The sequence below is a fragment of the Dicentrarchus labrax genome, unplaced genomic scaffold (assembly GCF_905237075.1).
Source record: "Dicentrarchus labrax unplaced genomic scaffold, dlabrax2021, whole genome shotgun sequence".
In the NCBI taxonomy this organism is placed as follows: domain Eukaryota; kingdom Metazoa; phylum Chordata; class Actinopteri; family Moronidae; genus Dicentrarchus; species Dicentrarchus labrax.
Genome location: NW_026136708.1, coordinates 19,605,606 through 19,621,488, shown reverse-complemented (window position 1 = coordinate 19,621,488; position 15,883 = coordinate 19,605,606). Strand labels below are relative to the sequence as shown.

The 15,883-nt window shown below is 38.6% G+C and overlaps 1 protein-coding gene across 9 annotated transcripts in view; it reads right to left on the bottom strand.

Moving 5' to 3' along the window:
- Positions 1-3,512: 3,512 nt before the first annotated feature.
- LOC127368007 (protein NLRC3) overlaps positions 3,513-15,883 on the bottom strand; it is a 28,050-nt gene continuing 15,679 nt past the window's right edge. Inside the window, exons 2-13 of one of the 9 annotated variants that reach the window (XM_051408397.1) lie at positions 14,551-14,626; positions 14,409-14,464; positions 14,100-14,202; positions 13,892-14,005; positions 13,134-13,247; positions 12,622-12,697; positions 12,008-12,230; positions 10,018-11,821; positions 9,651-9,824; positions 7,204-7,377; positions 6,981-7,024; positions 3,513-5,395 (exon numbers count right to left, since the gene is read on the bottom strand). In XM_051408397.1, the coding sequence (XP_051264357.1) occupies positions 4,866-5,395; positions 6,981-7,024; positions 7,204-7,377; positions 9,651-9,824; positions 10,018-11,821; positions 12,008-12,230; positions 12,622-12,697; positions 13,134-13,247; positions 13,892-14,005; positions 14,100-14,188 (3,342 nt within the window). In that variant the 5' untranslated portion in view covers positions 14,189-14,202; positions 14,409-14,464; positions 14,551-14,626 and the 3' untranslated portion in view covers positions 3,513-4,865. Of the gene's footprint in view, positions 5,396-6,980; positions 7,025-7,203; positions 7,378-9,650; positions 9,825-10,017; positions 11,822-12,007; positions 12,231-12,621; positions 12,698-13,133; positions 13,248-13,891; positions 14,006-14,099; positions 14,705-15,883 lie in introns of those variants that run through there. The other 8 variants (XM_051408391.1, XM_051408392.1, XM_051408401.1 and 5 more) reach the window with 8 other exon arrangements.

Genomic DNA, 15,883 nt, shown 5'->3' with positions numbered 1-15,883 from the left:
ACAAACATAAATGCTATCACACAGCTGCTTACGTTTATTCTCTGTTTGAGGTTTGACTGACGTTATTTCAGTTACATTATCTGCACTACATTGTCATTTTCTTCTACTTCCTTTGCTCTGACCTCCTCCATGTTTTTTTATGTTGGTGATTGGGCAATTAAAGCCTATTCTGCTGTTGAACGTACTTCACTCTGAACAAAGGTGGCTGTATGTACAGTTACAGTCAAGAAATGGTGAACCCAGATTGAGGTCAAGTACATTTATTTCATCATTAGCTCGTCATTATGTCCCGGTAATCATTTCATCGGGAAGATTTAGTATGAGCACATCTGATGTGCTTTTATTTAACCTTAATATTACAATACTGTGTGGGTGAGTGTCTTTGCACAAGTTAAATATAAAAGCACACATATAAGAAATTTAAAAGTAAGCTATTACATAAAAAAGATTTGTCACATTCCCTGTTGCCAGGTTTTGACTTAAATTCAGAGCAATACAACATCGAATGGGATCAATTCAACAAGCAATTGAATATACAGAAAAAACGGATAGAGAGGAAACAAAATAACAGAATGTAAAAAATAGTTAATGGTTAAAATTCATGAAATAGTTAAGAGAAAATTTAAAAAAAATCTTGGTTCTCCTCCTACCTTTTCCTAGAAGATTCTGAGTACAGAAAAACTCCTATAAAAGTTGGACTGACTGTGCCAAACCAATTGGAAACTATCCGTCTCCATGTTACATGCAGATCGCTTATTTTCCCTCAAGTGATGCCAGAAATGTCGATGCCAAGTGTGTCTCAACATGTTTTCAGCGTGTTTTCTGAGCTTCAAAGCGCCACTGCAGGAACTCCTAGAGTCACCAAACCCCATAAAAACACTGTAAAACTGCTACAAGTAGCAATTCAGAAAGGGGTGTTTTTCTGGTTTTGGTGCAATTACGACTTAAAAAATACATGCGGGGGAAAAAAAGCAGTTTAGTTGAGCTTGAGCCTACGCTTGGTAGTGTTATTTTAACCCCTTCATAAAGCACTTTATGTGTGGTTAGTTGACGAGGCTTACTGGAAACACTTTGGCAGGACAGAGTCACTTAAAGGAAAAGGATTCTCTTCTCTGATGTTGTGGGAGTTTGGTAAATTTGTGATTTAACGGAGTACTCAGGCAATTTTGTTTTTTGTTAGTTTTTTCAGTATAGGTAAGCAGCAAAAATATGTCATCCTACACTTCCCATAATGTCCAATAGTGTCTTTTTATTGGGCCTTCTTTCCCCTGATGAATAAATAAAAACTTCTCACCCCTCTGTTTGCAACACACATGCTTCAAATTTGTGTTCTCCAAGCTGAGATAATTAGGGCGATACTATCAGGAATATTTCTCAGACTTGACAAAACATCTCCAGAGACATTATATACACCTGAGTATTAAATTGACCATAATGTTTATTATGTGCCCCATTAACTAATATGTGACGAGGCTTGGGAGTAACTCCACATTAGGTTTTGGGGGGAGGAAAACAAAGCTGTACTGGCCTCTAAGGACTGAAAGTCACCTTGAGCACATTTGCAAATTCGTACATTGTTTACTTCTTATCTTGCAGTCCTCTCCTGCTCCTTTGCTGGCACATTACTAACTATCTGTGTAACAGTGTAAAACCATTTGCAAAAATATACCACATTGCTGCATGGTCATGTGCATCCTTCTGTGCTATGATACAAACAGGGAACCACTCATAGAAACATTACTCCATAGCACTACTAGTGGTCAAAATCTACCTTAAAGGGGAACTGACAACTTTACACATCAATGTATGTCTTCTGTGGCTCAAGAGGGAGCAGCACGAATAATGTTGCCTCAAGTGATGTCACCTGAGTCAACACCAGTTGGGGCTGAAGATTACACGTTTGAAAATTAGAAAACAAAATCTTTTGGTGTGGACTAGAGTTAGAAAGTGAGCTTCAGACCTCTACAGCTGCTCCTCATCTCTGCTGCAGGATACAGGGTGCCAATAAACTGTTGGCAATTGCACTGAGTTGCCCTATGGTTAATATTGTTGCCAGGTTTTGAGAAGGAAGACGAATGCATGGAATAAAAACGGACAAAATCTCTGGTTGTGCTCAATTTTGAAAAATCCATAATGAGACAGACAGTGGAAATCGGTGGAGTACTCTGGAGTAAACCTGGGCAATTAGCATTAAAAAAATAATTTTTTTTTTTTTTCAGAAACTGAGAGAGTCATTCTAGTAAAAAGATTGGCACATTTGTTTTTTGCTCACTAACAAATGTTAGCATGCAAAATAGATTGTGTACCATCATGCTAACATTTTCATTGTAACCATGTTGCGTTAATGGTGTTAGCATTTAGCCCTAAGCACTGCAGAGCAACAGCTAGCATGGCTGCAGCAAATTGCTCCAAATAAGCTTCTGTTGCACTACTTTCTTCCTCAGACACTTTCTTTCATCCTTTTTTCTGGAAAACTAAAACATTAATTTAAATAAAACGTGGAAAAAAGTGCTTGGAGACAACATCTGATAAATTATATTTTATATTATTATGTGTTTGTTTTAAACACACAGTATGCGATTTCTATTACTAGGTGTCTCATATTAAAACAATAACAACGTAAGATAAATATAAGATGTAGTTTGATGACATTGTCAAGTAGTGTGGGATCATGGGAGTTGTACCTATAAAGCCACGCTATTTCACCTGCCTGGTTATTAGTCACTCCAGGACAGTTTGTCTTTGACCACTTGTTGGAGGACAACAAAGCCTTGTTCTTCATCTCCTGTCAGTGTCAGTATGAGAGCATCATCTACAAAACCTTAAGCCTACAATGTAAGAAAGCTCAAAGCGTCTCTGTGGGTCATTCTGACAGTTTGATAGATAGAGGAGAGACTCTGGGACGATTCGGTCACAGTTTGGCTGCAGGGATCTGCTTGAGGTTTGAACATTGTGGTGGCACTCATGGGAAAGAGTATCTGAGTGCTCACACACACACACACACACACACACACACACACACTCACAGTGCCTGGCAGACATAATGTTCCTGTCCACAGGCAAAATGAGAGACAATCAAGTATCATTTCCTCTATTACTCTCTGTTCCATATTCAGTACGCTCGTGGGAGGAAAGAAGCATCTTCTTCCTGTGTTTGTGAGAGACAAACAGGGAGACAGAGATACTGATTCAACCTATTCAAACCTTCGAGTGAAAGACTGTTACATTGCTACTACTTTTTTAGATTTCCTTAAGGGAATTGTCAGTCTACTTTCTGTTCTGACTTTATAGAAGCACCTTTTTTTAAAAATCCCAGAACAGGAATCAGGTTTAATTTAGGAACAAACAGTTATGCATGCAGTCTGTCCACTCGGTGGTGCTGTTGTAAAGGGGTCATTTTAATCCTAATCTGAGATTGTGGAGGAAATACCTTCTAATTTTCTGTTTATGACATTTACCTCAGAGTGAATTCAGTTCAGTTATTAATCAGTCTGATGAATAAATCATAAAACTACAACTCATTTCATGTTTATTTGACAGGAACAGATACACTATACATATACTGCATTACAGTTATCCATTACAATGTATCACAGCATTTATAGATACAGCTAATAGTAGCGTATAGTCAAAGTTTATGTTTCCATTAAATTATTATAATTCGCATTTATTCCAGATGTGGAGGGAAATCCACAGTCACTGTATGTCTTTCATTGTTTGCCACTAACAAGCAGCTGTGAGTTTAGTGTCTTGCTTAAGAGCACTTCAGTGATCGTTTTTAATAGATAATGTAACTTCTTTATAATGCTACCAAAAGGTAAGTTACTCAGTAAAGTTTTATGTACGCAATGCAACTACAGTACACATGTAACGTTTCTTCTAAATAAAGAAAAGAACAACAAACAATAAATCGCAAACTTGGCTTAATGAAGAAAACTGAACTCATATCTACTGAAGGTAACACTGTATGCACACAGTTACACATTACTTGAAAACAAAGAATAATCCCTTAAATAGACCTTCAATATGAACTGATCAGCCTAGGCAGAACCATAATTCAGTCAAAGTGAATGACAAAGTTATTTGTACAAACAAGTCTTAAATATTTCTCTCCATTTTGCAAAGAGAAAACTTTACAGCTGTAACAAAAACAATTACATAACATATTCAACCCAGTATAATCCATTCCACTATAATAACAAATAAATCAAAAACAATAACTGAAGTTACACAACTGTAACTGCAATACATTAAGCTGCCCAGCAGTATATAAAGTAATTACAGTAAATTCTGCATTTACCAGCTGAAGTGATATACACAGTAAAGCATCACTAATTATAATCCATAAAGTGCATGTACTTCTAACAGAGTATTTCTACACTGGCTGCTTTTCCTCAAATATCTGAATATTTCTCCCACTATTGTGCTAAACAAATAAACTCAGTGCAGTAAGTGATAGCAATTCTACAGATCGTGTGTTGTGTAATTCTGGCCAAATGAGAAAAAAAGCAAGTATGGTTAAAAATGTGTAGAGGTGTAAATGGGACAAATAGTGTGGCCTCATCCATGTCACATACTTCTGTGCACCAATTAGAGTTTAGAGTTAACATTTGATTCAAAATCAGATTCAGAATCAATCAACTCTACACTCACAGTCCTGAGTATTAAACTCTTAAAAAGTTGTATATGCTTATTTAGTGAAAAACACTTGTTGTAGAGAAGCACTCAACATTTGAAGGCAACTTTTTAAGAGTTTTGAAGTCATGACTGAGATGCTCCTGATATCAACCAAATTCCCTTTCCTGTGTATGAAGGTGTCAGCAGTCATTTTAGTCAGTGTTTCTCTACATAGAGCACTATCCTTCCTACAGCTCACAAATAGACACAGAGGACTCGTATCCAAATCCAAACCCAGAGTAGAGAGGTTCAGTGAATGTGCAGTGGAAGGTGTGGAGTGGGATCAGACTGCCAGAAGACACTTTGTAGAAGGACAGAGTGCCAGCAGGACAGTCCACATACACTGCTACTCTACCAGATCCAAAGCGGGCAGGGACACGAAGGTCTGTTTCTGTCTTCTTGTGCCAGACAGAGTAACTAGATTCAGAGCACTGCAGACTCCAGGACTGATCATTCCTTCCAAACCAACAGTTATCAGTTTTCCCTCTCCTTCTGATTCCTTTGTATGTCACTGCTATAAGAACATCTCCTGTCCACTCAACCTCCCAGTAACAGCGACCAGTCAGATCATTCTCACATAGAACCTGACAGTGATTAAATCTCTCTGGAGTAACAGGGTGTGGCTGATTCTGTCTCACTGATGTCATCTTCCTGTTGTTGTCAGACAGTCTGAGGAATCGGTGTGCTGTGTTTGGGTCCACTGTGAGTTCACAAGCATCTGATTAAGAAAAATAAATAATAATTAATATTAATAATAATTAAATTTAAAATGATTAAACATCAGTTATTTGTATGTGTAAATTAAGTCTCAGTTTGAACAATTTCATCAGTCTCTAGTTGTGTTATGAATGAAAGTCAATGCCTGAAATGGGCTGGTATTCTTTCGAGGTTTATATAATAAGTCCTCAATGCTTCAAAGCAAGATTACTGACCAGCTCATCTGATCACCATCATTGCTTGTATGTGTGGGTGGGTGGTGAAGTGCATGATCTTGTTGTTACTGTGGGTCTTTGATTACGTAATGTCAATAACTTGAGGATATGATTGCCCTTAGTGTTTTTTGTTATTTTGTTTCCTGGTTTCTGTAGCACTTTGAGATTCTTTTATGAAAAGTGCTTTACAAATAAAATGTATTATTATTATTATTATTATTATTATTATTATTATTATTATTATTATTATTATTATTATTATTATATAGGATCAGACAGGTAGCTGAATCAATGTGTAGTGTGAACAGATTACTAGAGTAGTTTACTAGTTGACTGCTTGTAATTCAATGATTTATTCCCAGTATCATTGAACAACTCTTTACTGTGCAATCATGCACTTGTGCTACATTAAACCTGAAGTAAGTAACTTATAAAAATTACTTTTTGTCATATTTGTTGAATATTTCACTATAACCTGACAGTAGTATAAGAGGCAGATAATCTGTGAAAAAATGTCATTCCTCTGGCTCCTCCTATTACCTAGTAAGCATTTGCAAGAATCCTCTGGGCCTGAATTAAAACAACAAATCAGAGCAAAGAAAGATAGATGATTGTTAAATCTCATTCCAAAGTGGTCAAATACAGATACTTTATTTTAGGTTTATGGCTTGAAGATACTTGAGACCTGGGAATCTGTATCATGTACTACTGTCAGGATATAGTGAAAGTTTATTTTTATAAGTTACCTACTGCAGCTTTAAAAAAACGATCATGATAACGGCTAGTCAACAATATTTTCACTTGAGTGAATTAACTAAGTTAGTTAGCTAACCAGAGGACGTCTATGGCTGACTGATAAACTTTCAACAGAGTTTGAAATGCTTTTCTTTCAATTTAGTTTGTGTTAAGTGTTAAAATCCATGTTAAAATGAGGCAGGCTACCCCTATATATTTTCAGTCTGTTACTGCCCACTGTGCCCAGGATGCTGTTCAACAATTAAAATTACGTTATTACCTCAGAGATATAAAATATGTTCTTTGGTAATTGCAGTGGGACCTATAGGCTCAATTGAACAACAATATAAACATCTATCATCATTATACTGTAATAATATAATATTATTGTATAACACACATTTTGCTTCTGTTAATGTACTACTTGAGACACATTTCTATGTGTGTATAATTTTACTCAATTTTTATTTACACTGTTTTCTATTTCTTCTTGTTAAGTGCTTAAAGAAAACAGTAGTTAAAATGTATAATAAACACCAAATGAATTATATTTAGGTTAATGGTTGTGCTGAATAAAGGCGCTGGCCCCATTTTTCGGTCCATTTCAGGCACTGATCAAACTGAATATAGACTTACACTTCCTCATAGGTTGTAATCTCTGTGGTCCACCATGGTCCACCCTGAAACACAGTCAGACCAGAATATTCTCTTTAATTATGAAAACAGAAGCATTCATTGACCTTCCCTCTAAGGGTTTTCCATCCAGAATTTGTTTTAACAACTAGTATTAAAAGTAAATCAGTTTTTTCAAGGTTGTCAGTGTAACAAACAGTGTAAGCGATCTTACTGCCATACATACTTAAGTTTGTCCAGCTTCCAGTGGGGATCTTCTCGTCCAGCAGTCAGCTGCATCACTGCAGCGTCTCCTGGATGATTGTAGCTCAGGTCCAGCTCCCTCAGGTGAGAGGGGTTAGACCTAAGAGCTGAGGCCAGAGAAGCACAGCCTTCTTCTGAGACCAGACAGCCTGACAGCCTGCACATACACACAGTTAGTATTAGTTTTACTGTATAAAATCAGATTTTTAAAAAGGAGTTATGTGAATTTGTTTTCGGTTAAACTAAATAGAAAGCCAACATGGCTTTATTGATTGAAATCTCAGTTGAAAGTGTTCCTGACTAAAACTATAACCAGGCCTGGAAGGGCCAATTGCAAGAAACAGGAAGATTCCCGGTGGACAGGATTTGTTGTGGGCCTCACACGCCAGTGACAGGGTTGGATAACGCAATAATTTTCTGAATAGATCCATTGGTCACCTGATTGATGACATGATTACATTTGAACTTTGACCCTAGCCACATTGAGCACCACATTTTAGGGTGCTTTGTAAAGACCTCCAGGTAGTCGGAGAACGAAACTAAAAACAGATCTTCCAAGCACAACACAAACTCAAGGAACTAGCAATGAAAGTCTGTCATCAGACTGTGTTTGATATGGGTGTGCTAGCTTGTCCTTGGTTCACACTGCCTATCTGAGCAGCATGTGACAGCTACGGCGCTAAACAGTGTTTAGACAGACAGTGTGTCAGCTGCATGGCTGCTGCAGCACTGCTGCTGCCAGCTCTATCTTTCTAGACTGTAATACTCAGTAAAGCAATTCAGTGAAAGCCTTGTTAACATAGGAATGGATTCTGTGCACAGAAACGCCAGAGGCAATACACAAATGTATATTCTTTTCCATGTCTGTGACAATTTCTTCAGATATAGACACTGAAACTGTAGTGAAAGGTGTATATTTTTTTTTTGTGTAAAATTTTTATGGTTTTATAAAAAAAAAAAAAAAAAAAAAAAAAAAATTTTTTTTTGCACAGAAACAGATTTTGAGACTTTAATGGTATATTTTGAGAATATAATGGTGGCAATTTGCAAGCAAAGTCATGTGCGCAGTTACCACGGGGGGACTGGAGTACACGTCTCCCTAATATACAAAAGAGGGAAATTTGACTCGTAGAATTCCTCCAAGAAGGTCATCTAGCTCATATTCGGTGAGTGTGGGGTAGTTTTTGTGAGCCTGGGATAGTTATGCACACAATAAACTGAAAGATTTTATTTTTTGCAAATGTCCCCTTAGGATTGGCACAAAATGTTAGAGTTTCTAAGGACTGACTTTGATGATCCCTGACTTCTCCTCTGCTGCCACCATGAGGTTGACATTTGTGGCTTGGAGTGAAACAACTCACCAACTATTGAATGGATTAACATGAAATTTCACAAAAATTAAGCATAGCGGTAGTTCAGGCAGGCCACGAAGCTCTCAGCTCTCAATTCCAGCTATAACATATGATCATAGCTAATCGTAAACACACAGCCAGCTGACAGCTCAGCTGATTCCCTTAAGCATCCAATTGGCAAATATCATTCATGGCGCCTTATTTAAGCTGCTTTAGCCTGCCTATATTTGCTGCTTCCTCTACAAGCCGTTTTGAGACCCACCTCCAACCCAGCTCCTCCTTTTATGTTGTATCTAATTAATCAATGTCATTTTCTGATTGTCATTGATGCTTGCTCTGTTCTGTACCCTGGGGGGTCTCTGCTGCCACTCCCCTTGTCTTAAACAAGGGAGGTGGGCTCTCCCTGCCTTAACGTTTTCTATGTAGGCACGTCAAAGGGTAAGGAGGTCCCAGAACAGAGCCATACCGCCAAATGTAATATTCTGCTTTGGAATAAAAGTTATTTTGGCAAAAGTGGTCCTGACTGAACTATTTATGTCCCACTCTAGATGAATTCTAACTTTGGAAATTGCCATTCCCATCAGCCTCAGCTATATTTTGTGTTTAGTACTAATTAGAAAATGTTAGCTAACGTGAAACTACGTAAGATGGGGAACAATGTTACACCTGTTATAATATTACAACATGTTTGCATACTGACGATAGCATTTACTTCAAAGCTCCACTGTGTCTAAGTACAGCTTCACAGTGCTGTTACCATGGATATAGACGCTTTGTCTAATTCTTTCTAAAGTGTTCTGGTTTGAAATTATATCATTATTAAATCATAATGCAGTCAAAAACTAAACTGTCCCTACCAGCTGAGTGGTGTTGTATATAGTAAATCATATTATCTCTTCTACAATACTAACAAAAGGTAAATTAAGTTTAATTTTGTTGCAACAGGGTGGTACCAAAGCTTTGTTAAAAATTATGTGAATAGAAAATGTCTGTAGATGTTGGGGCTCATCACTGACATTAACCAGCATGTAAATCAGCATGAACATGACATCTCTCTCACAAACTGCTGACTCCTGACCTGAGAGTTTCCAGTGTGCAGTGTGGACTCTTTAATGCAGCAGAGAGCAACTCCACTCCTGAATCCCCCAGGTCATTGTCACTCAGGTCCAGCTCTCTCAGACTAGAGGACTGGGAGCTGAGAACTGAGGCCAGAGCTTCACAGCTTCTCTCTGACAGGTTACAGCTACTCAACCTGAAGATGAGGAAGTTGTTAACCAATCTGACATTCTTACACAAAAGTGCAACTTTTTTTTAAATGGAACTAATCTATGATTGTACATAGAGTCATGTTGTGTCTGTATTTTCTACACACAGTATATCAAGGAAATATGACAGCCCCATCATGTATAATATTATTAATATATTGTATTGTCTTTTCCACTTACAGAGCTTTATTGGAGGCTTTTACCACTGGTAGCATCCTTAGAAGAACCTCTTCTGAAGCTGAAAAGTTCTTCAAGTCAAACACTTCCAGATCTTTTTCTGACGACAGCAACATAAAGACCAGAGCTGACCACTGAGCAGGGGAGAGATTCTTTGTAGTGAGTCTTCCTGAACTCAGGTACTGTTGGATCTCCTCCACTAGAGAATGATCCTTCAGCTCATTGAGACAGTGAAACAGGTTGACACTTCTCTCTGGAGGAAGATCCTCACTGATCTTCTTTTTGATGTACTTCACTGTTGCTCGTTTGGTCATTGATCCATTTCCTGTCTCTGTCACCAGGTGTTGTAAAATACTCTGATTGGTCTGCAATGAAAGACCCAGGAGAAAACGTAAGAACAGATCCAGGTGTCCATTTGGACTCTGTAGGGCCTTGTCCACAGCAAACTGGTGGAGACGTTTTAGTTTAAGTTGGACTGTAAATCGTTTAAACTGTCGGGACGGTGTTTGTGATTCTGCCAGCAGGTTGACACCAGAGTTGATGAAGGTCTGATGGACATAAAGAGCAGCCAGAAACTCCTGAAGACTCAGATGGACGAAGCAGAACACCTTGCCCTGGTACAGCCCGCTTTCCTCTTTGAAGATCTGTGTGAGCACTCCTGAGTACACTGAGGCTGCTCTGATATCGATGCCACACTCTGTCAGGTCTGATTCATAGAAGATCAGGTTGCCTTTCTGTAGCTGCTCAAAAGCCAGTTTTCCCAGAGACACAATCATCCCTCTACTATCTGGATTCCAGAGTGGAACTGTCCCAGCTCCTCCATCATACTTGATGTTCTTCAGTTTGGAATTAACCACCAGGAAGTGAATGTACATCTCAGTCAGGGTACTGGGCAGCTGTTCTTCTTCACTGGCTTTCAACACATCCTCCAGAACTGTAGCAGAGATCCAGCAGAAGACTGGGATGTGGCACATGATGTGAAGACTTCGGGATGTCTTGATGTGGGAGATGACTCTGTAGGCCTGCTCCTCATCTCTGAACCTCTTCCTGAAGTACTCCTCCTTCTGTGGGTCAGTGAACCCTCTGACCTCTGTCACCATGTCAACACACACCGGAGGGATCTGATTGGCTGCTGCAGGTCGTGAGGTTATCCAGAGGCGAGCAGAGGGAAGCAAGTTCCCCCTGATGAGGTTTGTCAGCAGCACACCCACTGAGGTGGACTCTTTAACATCAGTCAGGATCTCAGTGTTGTGGAAGTCCAGAGGAAGTCGACACTCGTCCAGACCGTCAAAGATGAACACAACCTGGAACTCTTCAAACCTGCATATTCCTGCCTCTTTGGTTTCAGTAAAGAAGTGATGAACAAGTTCCACCAGGCTGAACTTTTTGTCTTTAAGCACATTCAGGTCTCTGAAAGTGAATGGAAATGTGAACTGTATGTCATGGTTAGTTTTGTCTTCAGCCCAGTCCAGTGTGAACTTCTGAGTCAAGACTGTTTTCCCGATGCCAGCCACTCCCGTAGTCATCACTGTTCTGACTGGTCTATCTATGTGGGCTGACGGTTTAAAGACATCTTCACATCTGATGGTTGTTTCTGGTCTGGCTGACCTCCTGGATGCTGCTTCAATCTGTCGGACCTCATGTTCATAATTGACCCCTGCAGTCCATCCCTCTGTGATATGGAGCTCTGTGTAGATCTGATTTAGAAAGGTTGGTTTTCCTGCTTTTGCAATCCCTTCAAACACACAATGAAATTTCTTCTTCAAATTTGACTTGAGTTTACGTTGGCACATTCCAGAATGAGTTCCTGAAGGAACAAATGACACATGAAAGTAACTGGCTGCAGTACATCTGAGAAGAATAAACATTGAACATTTGCCTGCTCTTTCAAAGCTGTTCAGATAATTGGTGGCTTCTGGGTTCAGCTCAGAAAAATTAATAGATCTGATTAACATGTTCAGATTAAAATAGAAAACTGTTAAAAGCGTCTTACTGCTCTGCAGTAGGTCTGCCAGGTCCACCTGCTTTATCTTCCTCAAGAAGTGAATTGTGACCTTCAGAAATGCCTCTCTGCTGCTCCTCTGCTCTTCCTCCTCACTGTTCACCTCCTCATCCTCCCTCGGCCTCTTTAATGATTCGGGGTAATCTAGACTCAGAGTCCTCTGGAACCTCTTCAACTCATCTTTCACAAAACTGACAATGTTCTCCTCAAGCAGCTGGAACACAATAACATAAACAATATAAACCTCACAAAAACAGTTGTCTTTATAAACGTATAGAAAAAAAACAACATTATATCATCTGCAAGACTAAAAGTGTAAAGATTTCAGCATGGTGACTATGAAGGGTAACACACAGCAGCGTCTTGATACACATCATTAGAGTCTAACACGGGCAAACTTGTCAACATTTTCTCCACAGATCAGCACATTGAGTCTACTATACCTGCACTACTACTTTTGTCTGTATGTTGTGTCCGATGATGATTGTTAAATAGCTCAACACTCTGTGATACAACCAATGTGTGTCGTACTTTAGGACCAGAGTGATATTCAATGTTTGGTCTGTGTTTTTTTATTAAGCAGCTGGCTTTGTACATTTACTCACCATGAATATAGAGTCCAGGTTAGTTTGTTGCTGTTGAGCAGACTGACCACCAGGAACCTCTGAGCTCTCGTGAACTCTGTGGAGAAAATAAAAAGTTTTACATACACATAATAACACCAACAGCATGTTAAATGTGGTATGTCATGATGAATCCTGATATTAAAAAAATCACAGAATGAAATAGACCCAGATGCAAGCAAGAATGTTGGACAGTAACAAAAACATCCCAATACATTACGAGAACAAGATATATTGTCTGATTTATTCCACACATTATTCTTTCTTGTCAAAACCTGGTGCCTACATTACCAACAATGCTACTCAACCACAGGCAGTTCAGCTCGAGATTTCGGTATGTTAAGCTGATGGAGCCTAATGTGGCCACTATTCCATTTCCGCCAATATATCTAAATGTTACACACTAGAACTTTAATATGAATTAACTCCAATACGGAGTTAGAAGAAGACTTTTCTGAAATGTAGTGTTATTCAATGTAATGATGTCTACTTAATTTGATTCAGAAGAATGTTGTCCTTTAAAATCCAGAGGAAGTATCATGGACCGATCACTCTTCATGGACACACACCTGTTTACAGGAGAGTCTGGTCTATGCACCTGTTCTGGGCTACACCACAACACACACAGATATTTGACTGTGAATAATGAGTTCTGAGCTCTGACATGAAGAAGAGTTATGGGCAGTTGGAGACCCTTATCCCGCCTCTGTCCTCTCCTTAGAGAATATAAAGGTTAAGATCACATAATGACATGTGCAGCACATTAAAGGTGCTGTGCTCATGATGAATTCTAATAGAAACACAGCGCACACTCTTTTGACTTAAACGTTCAGTGTGTTCCATTTATGAGGATCTCTTAGCAGAACTAAAATATTCACAAGGGAGTTGCCATCTGTAACTACACCACTAGATGACACTAAATCCTACACACTGTAGCTTTAAGAATTATAATGGAGTTCAAATACGATACCAAAATGACCTAAAATAAAATATACAGGCCCAAAACAAATAAACTTACTGCAAAAGGAATATTCTGTTCACCGTATCATCCCCGTGGCTTGTTGATGTACTGAGATCAATCTAAGTTCCACATATGACTGATTTAAAATAATTATTGGCATTCACAAACGTTCTTAGAATTTTATCTTTGGTACAAACAAAACTGATTGAAGCATTATAATACATTATTATGAATGAAATTCAACACAATTCTTTACAAATTCTGTTATTAAATTCAATTACGTCAACTTACTCTGATTTAGAAGACTGTTGTCCTTTAAAATCAAGAGGAAGTATCATGGACCGATCACTCTTCATGGACACACAGCTGGATACAGGAGAGTCTGGTCTCTGCACCTGTTCTGGGCTACAACACGACACACACACGGAAATTTGACTGTGATTATTGAGTTTTGAGCTCTGACAGGAAAAACAGTCATACACAGAGATGCACATCTCACCTCTGAGCTCTAGTCTGGCTGCCAGGTTCCCCACACAGAGTGGTTTTAGAGGGAGGGACTCCCTCCTCTCTCTCCTCACCCTGATTCATCACAGTGCCGACACCTTAACACAAACACAACACATTATTCCATGATAATGGAAGGATGCCAATGTCTCCGAGATACTAAAGACAGGGAGAACATGATCTGAAACATCAATGTGGCTTGAAACACGTTTTTGGCCACTTCCTGTAGAGAGCATAGGCAGGTTGTGTACAGTGACCCACATACAGTAACTACAATAACTACTGAATGTAGGTTATATTTTACCGGTATCAGCTTTTCTTACTTTGAAGAACTTCTCACACAAATCCACTACACAAACCCTGGAAGAAAAGTACAGTATTTATTGATTACAAGCATGCAGTTGTGGCTTAAGAACACTAGAGGTCATTATAACGCTTTACCTCACCTACATATAGCGTTGTCCAATGATGTGATGAATTGTTTTGAACCTATTTCACTCTTCTTGGATATGGGAACTTGTCCTTAAGAAGGAATCTCAAGGTTTATTATTTGCATTGTTGTCTAGTTCTTGAAGTGCTCTTGTATGCCACACAAAACCTGAAATCTACTGCAAACCTTTTTTATTTTGTAAATCTAAGGGGAAAAAATGCATCAACAAATAGGGTGGACTCACATAAATGACCACATACGACTGCAAAATAAATTAAAAATAAATAAATAATCTATCTAAAAGACAAAAAAAATAAAACATTAAAATAAACAACTTTTTCTCCCGGGACAATAATTTTGACAAACTGTTCACTGTATTAATTTATTTTTACGCACTTGTTCATTATTTATCTCTAACTTCATATATTTATTTTTTAATTCCCATTTTTATTCCTGAGGTGTTTCATCTTCGTCTTCATGTTTGATGCAATTTTGTTCTTAGAAATATTTCTAATTTATTTAAAAAACAATTAAGCTTATTATGATCAAAATTTCTGATGTTTTGTCTAATCCAGGGGTTCTCAACCTTTTGCAAGCTGGGCCCCCCAAAGCTGGTTCATTGCAGTTGCATTATTATCATAAGTAGGCCTATTATCATTACTAGGCTATTGCTATATAATTATATGAGGTTACATGCTTTATTGTTGTTGTTATTATTATTATTATTATTATTATTATCATCAGTAGGCCTATTATCATGACTAGGCTATTGCTATAATTGGGAATTGGCACCAGACCTCTGATATGAATTTATTTTTTATTAGTGTGTGTTTAGTAGTGTTATTACTAGGCCTAATAGTAGGCATATCATCTGCATTTTTGACAGAAGCTTGCAGGTAAGCGATGTTAATGTGAGACCTGAGCCTGCTTTGCCTTGCAAAGATCCTCAATTCTTGGAGCAATGTCTGATAAACATAGCCTCAAATCATCCTCGATTTGTGCACGATTGCGGTACTTTGTTTAGAGTGCAGTCATTTTTGAGAATCCTGCCTCACACAAATATGTCGACACGAAAGGGAGGAGAATCTTCAAGGCGACGTCACAGAGTTGAGGGTATTCCTGCATCAGTGCTTCCCAGAATGACGAAAGAGGGCAGGAGGTAAAGACTTCCTTCAGCCTACTGTCACTCTTCAGCTCAATGAGCTGTTCCTGCATATCGATTGACAGCTCGTTTGCTGTGCACACAAATGGATCTCTGTTACAGCCACCTCCATTATCTGGGTATGTGTATCTGTGTTGTGCAGCTGGGTCATGTTAAACAGGATGTGTGACCCCTTGCCGAGGATTGG